The 14,278-nt window shown below is 40.8% G+C and overlaps 1 protein-coding gene across 1 annotated transcript in view; it reads left to right on the forward strand.

Annotated features, from left to right (window-relative positions):
- Window positions 1-1,243: 1,243 nt before the first annotated feature.
- The window catches only part of MOB1B (MOB kinase activator 1B), a 49,039-nt gene continuing 36,004 nt past the window's right edge, over window positions 1,244-14,278 (forward strand). Inside the window, exon 1 of the mRNA XM_039251799.1 lies at window positions 1,244-1,575. Coding sequence (XP_039107730.1) covers window positions 1,562-1,575 — 14 coding nt within the window. The 5' untranslated portion in view covers window positions 1,244-1,561. The remainder of the gene's footprint in view (window positions 1,576-14,278) is intronic.

Below are 14,278 nucleotides of genomic sequence, written 5' to 3' on the forward strand. Positions count from 1 at the left end.
AAGTCTTACTTTCAGAAGACCCTTAAGGAATTATATAATAAATTAGTAACAAATCAAGAGCTGGGCTTTTGTTATAAATCCATTATTTTCACTCTATAAAGTAAATCCTTCCCCCTCTTCTTTCTTGCATCTTTTGAGTATTTAAGTCTTCTCAAATTATTCCAGTGACCTCTGCTGTTCCCAAGATAATGTCAAGATTCCAATATTTTCTTCCGTTTAAAAAACATGGTTTGATTTACCGACATGCCAAACTAATAGTGCACCAACTCAAAAGAATGTATTTCATGTTGGTACTTCCTTCACGTCTGTTAGCCCAAAGTGGGTTAATAGCTGCACATTATTTATGTTCAGGTTCTTGAAAACTGACTTTGGACTTGATACATGTTCTAAGTAAAGATGGACATCTCTTGTGGAAAATAAATGGGTATTCAAATTGATAATGCTGTGGTAGCTTGGTTATCAGTGGCTATGCTGATTAAGCATTTATGGGGCCCAAGCCAATTATAACCACCCCGCACTCTGTTGCACAAAACATTTAGAGGCTAGAACTGATTCAGTTCCTCCTTATAGAGGGCCTTGCATTTCACAGAGTTACGGGCGGGGAGGTTCAGAGCCAGGCTTTATAATCCATTTAAGAATGCTCCACACTGAATATGTCACCCACAGCAGTTTTCCAAGCTGCTGATGACAGCAGAGCGTGCCTGCTGAGACAATAATGGACCCTGACCTCTCCCAGTTCAGGGTTTTAAAATACAACCATAAAACGACAGGGTCCTTGAAAACCCATTCAGACCCTTTTCTCTCCTCTGGGGGAACCACACCCAAACCATTCCAAACATGTTAAACTTCCTCCTGTTTTTATATACTAGCAAAGAGACTCCATAACCTTTTACCACCCTTTGCTGAACACTTACAGAGGGCAGAACTCTGGTGGCAATTCCATCTCTCACTGCAGAACCCTGACATCCCGGAGCTGAAGCCCACTTCCTTCCTCACTGCTGAAACCCAGCTAAGCAGTTCGGAGCGCTCTGCCACGACCCCTAACTAGGTGGACAGGCCTTGACCGGCCTGCGGGCCCCAGTGCACTCGCTGGGCGTGGTCCGGCGCTGCAAAGACGTCCTGGACTTGAGGGACCTGGAGGCACCGCGGGAGAAGGGTGGGCGCGCGCCGCTCTCGCGAGAGTTCTTGGAGTGTGGGTGGCAGGGGACTGGGGAGGAGGAGTAGGGGGAGGAGGGAGAAGAGGAATAGGAGAAGCGGGAGGAGCGGCGAGCCGCTCAGCCGCCGCGGAGGCTGTTCTCCGGAGAGCAGGCGTGCGGTCCTTGCCCCGCCTTCTTTTCCTTCCCCTCCCAGTGAGTGATTCAAGGCGTGCGCTTCCCACTTCCTCCCCCTCCGCCTGCCATTGGAACTAGCAAAGCCGAACAAGTTGCGGCCGTCGAACAGCTGGCGCTCGCCTTCCTCCTCCGCTCCTCTTTTCTCCTCTCTCCATCCCTGGCCGCCGCCGCCGCCGCCGCCGCCCGGAAGCCTAGAGACCGCCGAGCCCGCAGCCCACGCCGCGGCCGACATGAGCTTCTTGTTGTGAGTAGCCAGGCCCCGCGCGCGCCGGCTTTGTTAGGGCGACCAGGGCCGCGGGCCCCAGCTCGCCCTGCCCGGAGCTGCCCGGGCCGGGCGTTCCCACTCAGCAGGTCTCCGGGAGCCCGCCCGGCGCGCGGGCGCTGCCTGACCGCCGTCGCCTCCCCGACCCGCTTCGAGCTCGCTCCGAGTTCCGCAGCCCCCACGGAGGCTCTTTCTCCCCCGACCCCAAGTCCCGACGCACCCCGGTGCCCGGGTCTGCGTGTCTCCATCACCCCGTCTTTCCCTTCGTTCCACTCTTGGGTTGGTTGGTTTGCACGCTCTGCATAGATGCCTCCCACTCCCCCCGCATGACCCTTAGGCGTCGCGTGCCGGGTGGCCTTTCTCCGTTTCGTTTGCCCGTTGCTTTTTTTCTGGATCCCCAGCACAGAAGATCGGGCGTTGTACTTTTCCCTGTCACCCCAGCATCCTTTTAACTTCCCTCTTGGGTTTTAGGAGTGGAAAGTTGGAGGGACAAGCCCTGTGGATGTTACACATGCTTAATGAGGCTGCTTTAGGGTCAGGATCCCCCTCGTGACAGCCCAGGGTCTTGGAGCCTGGAGCAGCTCCTTGGCTCCCCGAAGTGCCCTTCCTCCCAGTAGGCTCCCCAGAAAAGTAGGGGCTTTATCTTTTTAGACAGCCACGAGGTAGTCTGGTAGTGTGCCCTGGGTTGATTAGGTCCTCTGGGGAGTTGTTTTGCAGATCATTTGTAAATGCCAACTTAGCGTCACATTTAGTGCTGGTCACTATTTCATTTACTTATCCTTTATTGCAGACGAGTTTGGAGGGATGGGCGGAAAGATGGGATGACCAGATGTGGGTACGGAGGCAGCAGACAGCCTCAGGTCGTCTGAAAACAGGACATTACACCCTTGGAATTCCTCGTTTGAAAGCTTCGTTGTGATTCACTTTTGTTTGATCTGTGGTTAGAAAGCTAATAAAAACTTGGAGATTGAAACTCACACCGTATACTCCTTTACTGTTGTGGACAGAATAGCCTTTTTCTTCACAACAATAGCAATAGCAATTCTGTTCCCATTCTCTTCTTTCCCCACCTGTAATATTTAGTCGTCACATTGGCACCTGGATCCTGATAATTTAATTAACCCTTATTTTCACAGGCTCCTATGTAGAATATCAATTCTTTTTCAAGTGTGCAGGCAAAACTGAGTCATCACAGAAGGCTAACTGGGCAGGCCAGCTTGCTAACATTTCTCATATGCACTGGAGGCCTGGCTTGTGTCATCCTGTCTAACACATGTGAGTTTGTGAAATTGCTTTCTTAGGCTCATCCTGGAAGTTGATTTTGAGTGTGTCATGCAGGTAGTGATAGATAAGAAGACTGGGTGACTCCATGAAAGTCTGTTTCCTATGTTAGCTTGTGAGATTTCCAGGTATCTCAGCTTGAAGCTTCTCATCTTGAGTGTGTTTTACATTGCTGAGGTTTGATTTCTTCAAGAATTTAAAAGCTGTCCTCAAAATAGCGATGTAGATGATGTCTGTAACTGCTGCTAATGGGCTTGTGTCTCTTGGAACTCCTAGCTAAATTGGTTGACGCAGGGAAGAACCATATTTGGCTGAAACTAGAGATGGAGAAAGTTTTGGTGGTTTTTTCTGAATACAAATAGAATAGTATCCTATTTTTACATGGCTCAGTATGTAATAGTTACAGAAATGCAGTGTGTAAGTTCATTTCTCCTGAAGCATATTAGTTACGTAAGAAAAATCTTGCCATAACTAATGTGTGTGTGTGTGTATATATATATATATATATATATATATATATATATATGGCAGATTAGGGGGTTTGTACTACCTGGGGCACAATTTTTCAGTCAGGTCTCATGTAACAGTTAATATATTCCCAACATTGGATTGTGTTTGACAGCCCAAGAAAGTTAATCCAACATTTTTGGTTTTGGTTTTTGTCCACTAGTAGTTTCAACTCTAAAGTGAAGACCTCATAGATAGAAATAATAACTATCAAAAGTGAAAGAAGAAAGTTTGGGTTATTTCATCTATGTGTTATTTGATATAGCTTCCTGAATATTATTTCTGTACCAGCAGGTAAGCAGAGAAATTGAGTTGCAGTTTAGAAGTTAGATATAAATATTTTCCCGGACATCTGGGGTGGCTCAGTTGGTTAAGCATCTGACTTGATCTCAGCTCAGGTCTTGATCAGGTTGAGAGTTCAAGCCTCATGTTGGGCTCCATGATGAGCGAGGAGCCTACTTTTAAAACAAAAATGTATGTGTGTGTGTGTCTGTGTGTGTGTACACATTTTTCTTTAGTTCCTAGAAGCTTACTTGTAAGGCTACTGTAAGTGGTTGGAGCTGAGGAAGTAAGGGCATGTGAGATAGGTTTATGAGGGTGCTGACTCATAATTCCCTCATGAGGGCTTTAAGACAGAAGGAAAGAATTATTGATTTAAAAAATCATATATTGTGCCAGGCACTGATGTAGGCACTGGGTATCATTTATGAACAAAATAGTAAAAAATTCCTGTGTTAGTTCAGTTTATATTTTGGTAAGTGACCATAAACACTGAATATCAGTAAATTATATCACATGGTAGGAGGATGTAAGTGTCGGGAAACAAAGTAAAGCAGGGTAAAGAAGTTTTGGGATAGAGAGATGAGTAGATTAGGTAATACTCAAAGGGTGCAGTGATACCTTTTGTAGCTTTTGTACAGATGCACAGAATATATTTGTAGGGCATGTATAGATATGACTGGGACAAAGCTTTGGTTGTGCTGCATATTGGCCTTTGTGTATCTTTAATAAGCTAAACTCCCAAGTGGTGCATAGAGAAACTTTGCAGGAACCTAATTTAACTTTGTAGACTCAAATCTTTAAACATCGTCAGCACCTGCTGTGTGCTAAGCATTGTGGACGATGGGGGACTCCCAGAGTGATCGACCGTTTATAAGGTGTAGTACAGTCATGGGGATCTAAAGAATATGGAGCAATTTGTCTGATTTGGGCTGGAAGAAAGCTTCATGAAAGAAGCAATGGAATATAAAACAAGGGTTTTCTTTTCTGTTTTTTAAATTTTTTCTTTTGTTTCTCTTTCTTTTTTTTTATAACAAGGGTTTTCTAAAAGGGCAAGGGGAACTGGAAGATTTGAGTTAGAAGAAACGTCCTAGAGACATGAATTTGCTTGTGAATTGTACATTTTCAGGTTTGTCCGAGAGGCTGTAGGATCTTGGAGCTAGGTGAGATCTATCAGTAACATAGCTTACTCAGCCTCTTTTTGGTTATTAATCACCAGCTTCAGGTTATTGGCCTGATTATTGGCTTGGGTTAAATCAAAACACAGGCCTCTAGGGTTTTTCCTCTCTTGGCATTTTGTGCATATAAAATTCAGGGAACTTTAGAATCAGAGTGCGTTCTTAACATTCATTTAGGGTGTGTTCACTCAACATATGTTCACTCAAAATATTGAGTGTTCTCTGTGTTTCTTGTGTTTTGAAATTGCTAGTCTCTTCTGACCAGTAGAATTTTACAGAAATGTTTAACTTGAAAAAGACTAAGGCCTTATTTCCTAATGTAGGGCTACTTGGTTGGAACAGAGTTAAAACAAATACTTTTAGTTAACTTTAAAATGAAAGTCTGTAGGAAAGGTGGGTTAGGGATGTGAATGAGTATAAACCAGATCTGTTTTTGTAGAGGAAGAAACAAAGAGATTGGGACAGGAAGGAAATCTTTATTAAGCATTATATGAAGTAACTTCAATGTAAAGAGTAGAAATTTGGGAAAGGAGACCCAGGGATCATAGCTTTGTTTATGTGTCCACCTCTCTCTCCCTCTCTTCTCTTTTCCCTCCCTGCTCCCTCCCCCCAGATCCCAGCATCTTTGTTTTCTTAATTTCATTTCATTTTTTAAAATTTAAGCTTATTTCTTTTTGAGTCAGGGGTGGAGGAGAGAATCCCAAGCGTGGGAATCCCCTGACATGGGGCTTGATATCATGAACCATGAGATCATGACCTGAGCCTAAATTAAGAGTCATATTGTCTTAGTTTTGGCTAGTGGAAGACCTACTCAGGCTGGCTCTTATGTCCCTTTGACTTGTCTCTTTCTTTTTGTGAGCACTACCTAACTTTCTGGCACAACCAGATGTTCCAGGCTTATCTTACACTTTCTCTTCCCTGACCCTGGTAATGGTTCTTTCTGTAAGGGCATTGGTTCTGTTCATTGAAAAATAGTATATAGAAAACAGAATGTAAGTGACAGATATGCTTGTTACTACAGGTGCATAGATGCATTGCTGCTCCCAGACCTTCTCATTGGACAGTGCTAGAAAATAGCATCCACACACATTTACCTGCGCATATGTTTTTTTCTATTTGTGTATATTGGGTAAGTTCACACTAATCCCTGAAATGCTGGGCCAAGTAGCACAGGGTTCCTTTTAGCCTTCTTCTTTTACGTATTTTTCACTTCCTTTTCTGTTAGTGAGAAACCACGCTACCATAATCCTCAACATACGTATTTGCTTAAACCGCTGTATACAGCCATTCTCCTAACCCATCCCTTCCTGGCCACTCTTCTTGTGGCTTGGGCCTCCACATGTCATCCGTGTCTCCTGGGGATGTGTGGGCCCCTGTTTCAGCCACATCGTGGCTGAAGGCAGCCTCAGACTCCACTGTGTATGGTGTGAGTATGATAGTAATCTATTTTTTTCATGTGAATCCGATGTTTAGGATCAATACCTCAGAGATGTTGGGAGGATTAGAGATACTGAATGTAAAAGGCCTTGCTCAGTAAATTGTAGTTAAGTGCAGCAGTTCGTTATCAATAACTCAGCAGTGTCATGATTGCTAGTGGCTGTTATGGCTGTTTATTATTTTTTATAAGCATCTTCATCATTTCTGATTACCTAAATCCTAGACAATTTCTGTAGGTTTCTAATCATATGTATTAGTGCTACTTTGATTTTTTGCAGTTAAAACTTAAAAGCAGGGATTTGAAGGTAAGCAAATATTTAGGTAATAATTCACCTCATAGCCAAGTAGCCTGATAATTATTATTTATAAAGGAAAGGTTGGATTTTCTTTTATTGCTACTATTGTTTTCTGTTTCAGCCTAAATCCTTTTGTTCTCAAATTGGAATTTGATGAGAATAGTTCAGTAATTGTAGTATTGGCTATTAGAGGAATATTTTTTGTGTATGTTTCTTTGTAGAAATAGATAATGGTATAACTTAAATACCTCCTTAATATTCACTGTAAATATGGGATAATTAAGTGGAAGCAGTAGGGGTAAAAACCTTTTATGGCACCTTTTCCAGTATCTTGGTGCCTAGATGTGTTTTAGACAGAAGAGCCACAGCATGGCCTTTCTGCTCTGTAGAGAATCTGTTTATTAATGCCCTGTAGCATTAGATTTAACTACTGAAATAGCTTTTTGTTTAAAAACTCCCTGTGGTTCTAGTTTTTACTCACGTATGTCTGGTTCCATTCTTCCTGACTCTTCCCCACATCCTGCCAAATGTTTAGCTGGCCCTTTTATTTTCAGCTCTTAGAAATTTCACGTCTGAATCTGTGAACAACAAACTGATTTGTCAAAACTGAATTCTCTCTACTGGAAAATAGGCATTGTTTTGAGGACTGCTGATGTCTTTAGCCTATGGTTAACTCCCAAAGGGGTCTTATCAGTCAGCCTATTTAACTCTTTAATCAGTCCTTCACCAACTTTGTCGTTTTTTTTTTTTTTTTAAGTAAACTCTACCCTCAACATGGGGCTTTAACTCCCAACCCTGAGATCAAGAGTTGCTTGCTGTACTGACTGAGCCAACCAGGCACCCCAACTTCGTCAGTTTTTTTTTTTTCATTTTTAAACAGTTACATTCAAGTTAGTTAGCATGTAGTACAATATAACACTTAGTGCTCATTCCAACAAATGTCCTCCTTAATGCCCCTTGCCCATTTAGCCCTTCCCCCCATCCAGACCCCTCCAGCAACCCTCAGTTTGTTCTCTGTATTTGAGAGTCTCTTATGTTTTGTTCCCTCCCTGCTTTTATATTATTTTTGCCTCCCTTCCTTTATGTTCATCTGTTTTTGTATCTTAAATTCCACATATGAGTAAAGTCAGATGATATTTGTCTTTCTCTGGCTGACTTATTTCACTTAGCATAATATACTCCATCCACATTGTTGCCAAGTAATATTATTTTTGATTGCCGAGTAATATTCCATTGCATTCCACACGCGCGCGCACACACACACACACACACACACACACACACACACACCACATCTTCTTTATCCATTCATCAGTTGATGGACATTTGGGCTCTTTCCATACTTTAGCTATTGTCGATAATACTGCTATAAACATTGGGGTGCATGTGCCCCTTTGAAACAGCACACCTGTATCTTCTGGATAAATACCTAGTAGTGCAATTGCCAAAGGTTGTTGGTTTTTTTTTTTTTTTTAATGTTTATTTATTTTTGAGAGAGAGAGAGACAGAGTATGAGTTGGAGAGGGGCAGAGAGAGAGGGAGACAGAATCCGAAGCAGGCTTCAGGCTCTTGAGTTGTCAGCACAGAGCCCGATGTGGGGCTTGAACTCACAAGTGTGAGATCATGACCTGAGCCGAAATCAGATGCTCAACCAACTGAGCCACCTAGGTGCCCCTGGTTTTTTTTTTTTTTTAAGTTTATTTATTTATTTTGAGAGAGACAGAGACAACACGAGCAGGGGAGGGGCAGAGAGAGGGGGAGAGAGAATCCCAAGCAGGCTCTGTGCTGCCAGTGCAGAGCCAGCTAGCTGTAGGGCTTAAACTCATGAAACTGTGAGGTCATGACCTGAGCTAAAACCAAGAGTCAGACATTTTTCTTTAAATAGTTTATTGTCAAGTTGGTTTCCATATAACACCCAGTGCCCATCCCCACAAGTGCCCTCCTCTGCCCATCACTCCCCTTCCACTCCCCCCCCCACTCCCATCAGCCCTCAGTTTGTTCTTAGTATTCAAGAGTCTCTCTTGGTTTGCCTCCCTCCCTCTCCCCCACTATTTTTCCCCTTCTTCTCCTCCATGGTCCTCCATTAAGTTCCTCCTAATCCTCCTATACATGTAAACATGTGGTATCTGTCCTGCCCTGCCTGCAAGAGTCAGACAGTTAACTGACCAAGTCACCCACATGTCCCCCAACCTTGTTAGTTTGTAATTTGGTAAATGACAAATTATCAAGAACCAAAATAAAAGTTGTTTTGTTTTTATTTTTTTTTCAAACTACAGTTACAGCCAAACTATCCAAAAAAGTACAGTTCTGAGTTGCTAGGCATTTGGGAACCAAAATGTACCTCAATTCAGATGTATTGATTTTAGCTTTTGCTAAGTGGGAACATAGTTTGGGTGTTGGGACTACATTGTTTAGTGATAACAATCTAGAGATATCTTTACTTTTTTTTTTTAATGCCATTTAACATTTAGAAAAAAGTATCACTGTCCTTTTGTAGCATCATTGGGAAGAAAGCATGCTGTTGGCTCTCTGGTGACAGAAGAGAGCCCAAGACTGGGGAGATTCATATCTCTACATAATTGTAAATCTTGATAAGTCTGCTTTGGACCCTTAAAAGTGTGGAGCTTTGGCATCACCTAGGAAGAGCATGTTAGAAATGCAAGATTTCCTAGGTGAAAAGAACATTCAAATTTGAGAAGTTTTGGATGGATAACAGTAAGTGGATAATGCCTTTATATTGAACTAAATGATTCAAAATAAGGTAAAGAAGAAAAATCCTTTGGAATCAGTATAATATACCTCTGTTCTTGAGAAAATCTGTGAGGCCCTGACAAAGTTTCTGTGCTTGACCAAACTTCAGTCAGTCTCTTGAACCTTCTCCTAGGCTCATCTTTGCACTTCCTTAAAGTCTAGTTTTAGCAAGAACCTTGCTTGGTCAGTTTAACCAGAACACCCCTCCCGCAGCCTCAATTATCTGATTTAGCTTCTTTATCTTCCACTGTCCCTCAGGTGATATTTGATCACCCTGGCCTGTCTTCAGCAAGAGTCCCATTAGGTCTGTTTAGCCAGAACCCTCCTAATCCTGAGGTTTCTTCCTAGTAATTTTCTGTCCACTCATCCCCGTAATGTCTCTTGTCTATAATTCCTACTTGCACATTAGATTTGAATCCAGCCTCCCCTAAGCTTCCCCCGACCCCAGTAAAATCTCATCCCATTGTAGTGGTTCCTATATTTATCTCCTTGTACTCCCAAGGAGGTTAGGTTCCTTAGTTGTCTTTGCACACTTCTGATTATTTAAATTATTAGTTAAGGTCCCTCCTCCACTTCTGGACTGTAAGTTTAATAGGGTTTATTCACTACTTTATTTCCCAGAATGTTAGTACATTGCTTGCCAAGTATGTCACTTACATATATATATATATATGTATTTTTTAATTAACTAACGGAAAGAGTAGTAGTCTATGAGTGAGGAGACCTGAGTTTCAAAGTCTTTGTTCTGTCACCAGCCATGTGACCTTGGGCACAAGATTTAATTTCTTAGGTTCTGTTTTCTCTGTCTACTGGGTAGAAAAGAATGCCTTTTTGAGGATTGAAATTCTCAAAAATTTGAGAATTGAAAGAGAGAATGTGTATAGTTTTCGTAAACCAGAGAGTCCTGTACAAACACTGTTATTATCCTTGCTTACTAAATTCCCCATCCCAGTATATAAACTCTTTCTGCATTCCAAATTTTATTTAGCTTTCTTACAAATGAATGGTATTATTGTATAATATGATAGATATTTATTGGACACCTGTGTCTAAAGCAAAGTGTTTGCTGGTGGTAGAAGAAGAAAGGTAGGGAGTCAGAAATAAATAAGATGTGTTCTCTGTCCTCAAGTATCTTTGAAGGCCAGTATGTCACATGGATACATTCCTCAAGAGTTGCTTTCAACTCATTTTAAGTCCACTGGCTAATGAAGGTTAAAGATTATTATTATGTTCCATTGAGTATACAGCTTTTTTGGGTAAAAGAATGAAATAGTTGCATTCTGTGTTTATAAAAGTCATATATTGAGAGCAGCAGAAATTTTGTAGATGTGTGCTTCTGTATTTTTAGGTAGAGGTCGTTTCTAGTGCATGGATGTGGGTTCCTTCCTTACTTGATTTTGGCATTGCTGCCACTATTGCTCCACTGTAGCACTGCATTTTTTAATAGGGAAAGGGAGTGGCTGGAATCCTTTGGACCACTTTTTTCTTGCAGTTCACTTGGATTTTTCAGGTAGAGATTGGAGTGTGCGGGCAGTGGTTGGCAACATCCCAAGGCATGGAGAACCTCTGTGATGTGGTGTTTGCTTACCACTCCAGCCTCATTTGTGCCTTCCTGCCATGTTTTCCCTCGCGGAGCCCAGCCATTTTATTTGCATTTCTTTCAGCGTGCATCCCTCCCCTGCCTGCCTGCCTTTGTAAATGCTGTTCCTGTTCTTCTGGCTGGACTGCCCTTCTTCTTCCCACTCTCATTTCTTCAGTTCAAGAGCCAGCTCTTTCCCCTTGACTTGTGCCCCCTTTCCAATTTATTAGATACCATTTCCTATTCCTTCATAATCTATATTATAGCCCTTATCAAAAAGAACTGTACTTGTCAGTTTTCTGGCCTTCTTCATCAGAATGTGTGACCTCTTTAAAGGTAACAGCAATTTCAAAAGCTGTTTTTAAATCTCTATCACCTAGCATAGTGCCTCATATATATTACATACTTAGTAACAAAATTGTTTTTAAAAATCAAAGACATTTTCAAGTATTTTCATGGTGGTAGGTGGAAGTATGGGTGATTCCTTTTACTCTGCGATAATTTTGACTTTTAAGAGACTTCTTAAAGAACTCTTAAAGAACTCTACTTAAGAAGTAAGTGGCTACTGTGCACAGAAAGGTTTGGAACACCTATTTATTGGATCTTTATCTCACAATTTTGTAGAGACCTTGTTGTTTTACCCCTTTTTCAGGATTGGTATATGCCAGGCACATGTTTCCTACCTGCCACTGTGAATTGTGTTCCGATAGCAGTGAGAGACAGTTCCCATTTCTCTGTATCCCGCCACCATTGCACTAAGAAGAATATCAAGAAAACTTCTTGGCTTCTTGGGCTTTTCATAGTGATACCAAGTAAACAAGGGCAAAGATTCTTCTGAAGAATCTGTCCCCTTTATTTCTTAGGATACAGTTAGGGCGCTTGCTTCCATTGCCGTCAGACTTTTCCTGCCTTTATTTTAAAAGGGAAAAGTAATATATTTTGTGTTATAATCTAGAATGGAGCTCTTTGATAATAAATGAAATTTAAAAATCAACAACCATGTAAAAAATAATAGAATATAATTAAAAATTTTTTTGTTGATAAATGTTACACATGTTTATCAGCAAAGTCACAAAATTAAATTTTAAAACATTAATGACTTCTTAGGAAAATATTAATTTTCTCCAAGATCTTTATGGATTATAGTCTGTAAAGGGAGATTTTCCAAAATGAAATATTTAACTCTGATTGGATTTCTTATTTCTTAGTTACCTTTCTGATATTTTAGTGCAGATAATAAACTGATAATTTAATGCAAATAATGAACATGTTTGGGAGGCAGATGGCATACTTGAAGCTGTAAAAATGACTTATAAAGATTCTGGACAGATTTAAAGCTGCTTTTCGCCAATTCCTCTTAACATATTTATTGCTTTTCTTACGGGGTCTGATAGAGATCTCTGCCAGGGTTTTTCTCTCTCGGTTATTTCAAGGTAGAGAATTTTTTCTCCAAAACATAAGTAAATAGTACTGTCCAAATGCTGTTGAATCTGATGAAATGGTCATAGTTTTGAGCATTTACAGGTTGACTGTTATAAGCATGAGTAAGTTATATGATACAACATCTCAAATACTTTATCATTTTATCAGTATGTACTTTGCATATTTGTATATATGAGAAACCCTTCTAATCTTAATGAATTTGTTCCTTTTTCTTATGGTAGTTCTGATACTTACATTTGCTGGTGGTAACAAGGAAGGATTTTTTGCAGTTTTCTGTATTCTTTCTTTTCCTCCTCTTTGATGGTTTTCAGTTTGTGTTATCCTTTCTTAGTTTTAAATGGCTACATTTAAAGCCCACTGCAGGTACTGGGGAGCATTGCTGAATGCTGAATTCCAGATAGCACAAAATGTCATTTTTGCAGTATTAGGATTAAAAGGACTTTTTTTTTTTTAATTGTACCATTCCTTGAGTTTTATATAGCTCTTTCCCTGCCTTGTGTTCTCAGGTTTGACTGCATCTATATTATTTTCAGAGGGGCTTTCCTGACATCATGCTGGTAAATGACAAGTGTTCTTGTTAGCTTCCCTTTAGACGATTGATTGTCCTGTGCTTGGGTGCTGTAAGCTCATGCTTAAACCATTGGTAATCTGAAAAATGGAAACCCTTGCTTCCCAAAAGAAAGGGAGAATGAAACAATCTTGAAGAAAAGAAATATTTTATCTGCATTCTTATGTAGAAGAATTCAGTTATTCTTGGGGGCACCTGGATGGCTTAGTTGGTTAAGCTTCCAACTTTGGCTCAAGTCATGATCTCATGGTTTGTGAGTTTGAGCCATGCGTCAGGCTCTGCACTGACAGTGTGGAGCCCACTTGGGATCCTCTGTCCCCTTCTCTCTCTGCCTCTCTCAAAAATGAATAAATGTTTTAAAAAAAAATTTAAAAAAAAGAAGAAGAATTCAGTTGTTCTTGTGATCTGCAGATATACTCTAAAACAGTATGTCTAGAACCTGTATAGACCCCTGTATGTCAGGTTCAGAGAGGTAGGACTTAGAATTTAGGTGGTGGTAGTACAGAATTTAAGTGGGGGCAAAGTCATTGTACCTTTGTGCCTTTTCTTCTTATTTATAAAAAGAACAGTTTTATGTTTAACAATATGCAGACTTCTTCATGGTGTCCAAGATTTCTGGTGACTTGTGGAATTCGTAAGAATGAGATCAGATCTCTGGGTAAATAATTTACAGTTTTAGGGTTGGAAAAGATTTTAGTTCACCCTCTTATTTTTAGATAAACTAGTTGATACTCTGGGATCTTGTGAACAAATTCTAATGAGACTTGATCACACCGGGAATTCCAAGTCTCTTGTCATTTTAGTTGAAGTTTTTGGCATTACATGACTTTTTTAGTCTTTTTAGTTGCTTATTAAAAATGTACAATATGTGGGTATAACTCAAGCTTATGTGTATGGATGGGGCTTTGTTATAAAGGATAAACAGTTAGTATGGATATATTTAACTGGTATTCGTTATGGAGAGCTAACTGCACTGGTGTTTCTTTACATTTCTATGCCTATCATTTTGTATTCAGAACCATCCTATGTGGTAGGTGATAGAATTTCTTGTTTTTTTTTTTTAATTTTTAATGTTTATTTATTTTTGAAAGAGAGAGAGCAGGGGGGTAGAGAGAGAGGGAGACATAATCCTCAGCAGGCTCCAGGCTCTGAGCTATCAGCACAGAGCCCCCCGTGGGACTGAATTCACAAACCATGAGTTCATGACCTGAACTGAAGTCGGATGCTTAACTGACTGAGCCATCCTGGTGCCTCACGATTTCTCTTTTTTGTAATCATAACGATGAAGTAGCTTACCTAAAGTCACATAACTAGTACAAGCCAAATAGGGGATTCCAGGCTACCCAACTGTAAAAATTAAGGTTTC

Source organism: Hyaena hyaena, unplaced genomic scaffold (assembly GCF_003009895.1).
Source record: "Hyaena hyaena isolate Hyena2069 unplaced genomic scaffold, ASM300989v1 scaffold_395, whole genome shotgun sequence".
NCBI lineage: Eukaryota > Metazoa > Chordata > Mammalia > Carnivora > Hyaenidae > Hyaena > Hyaena hyaena.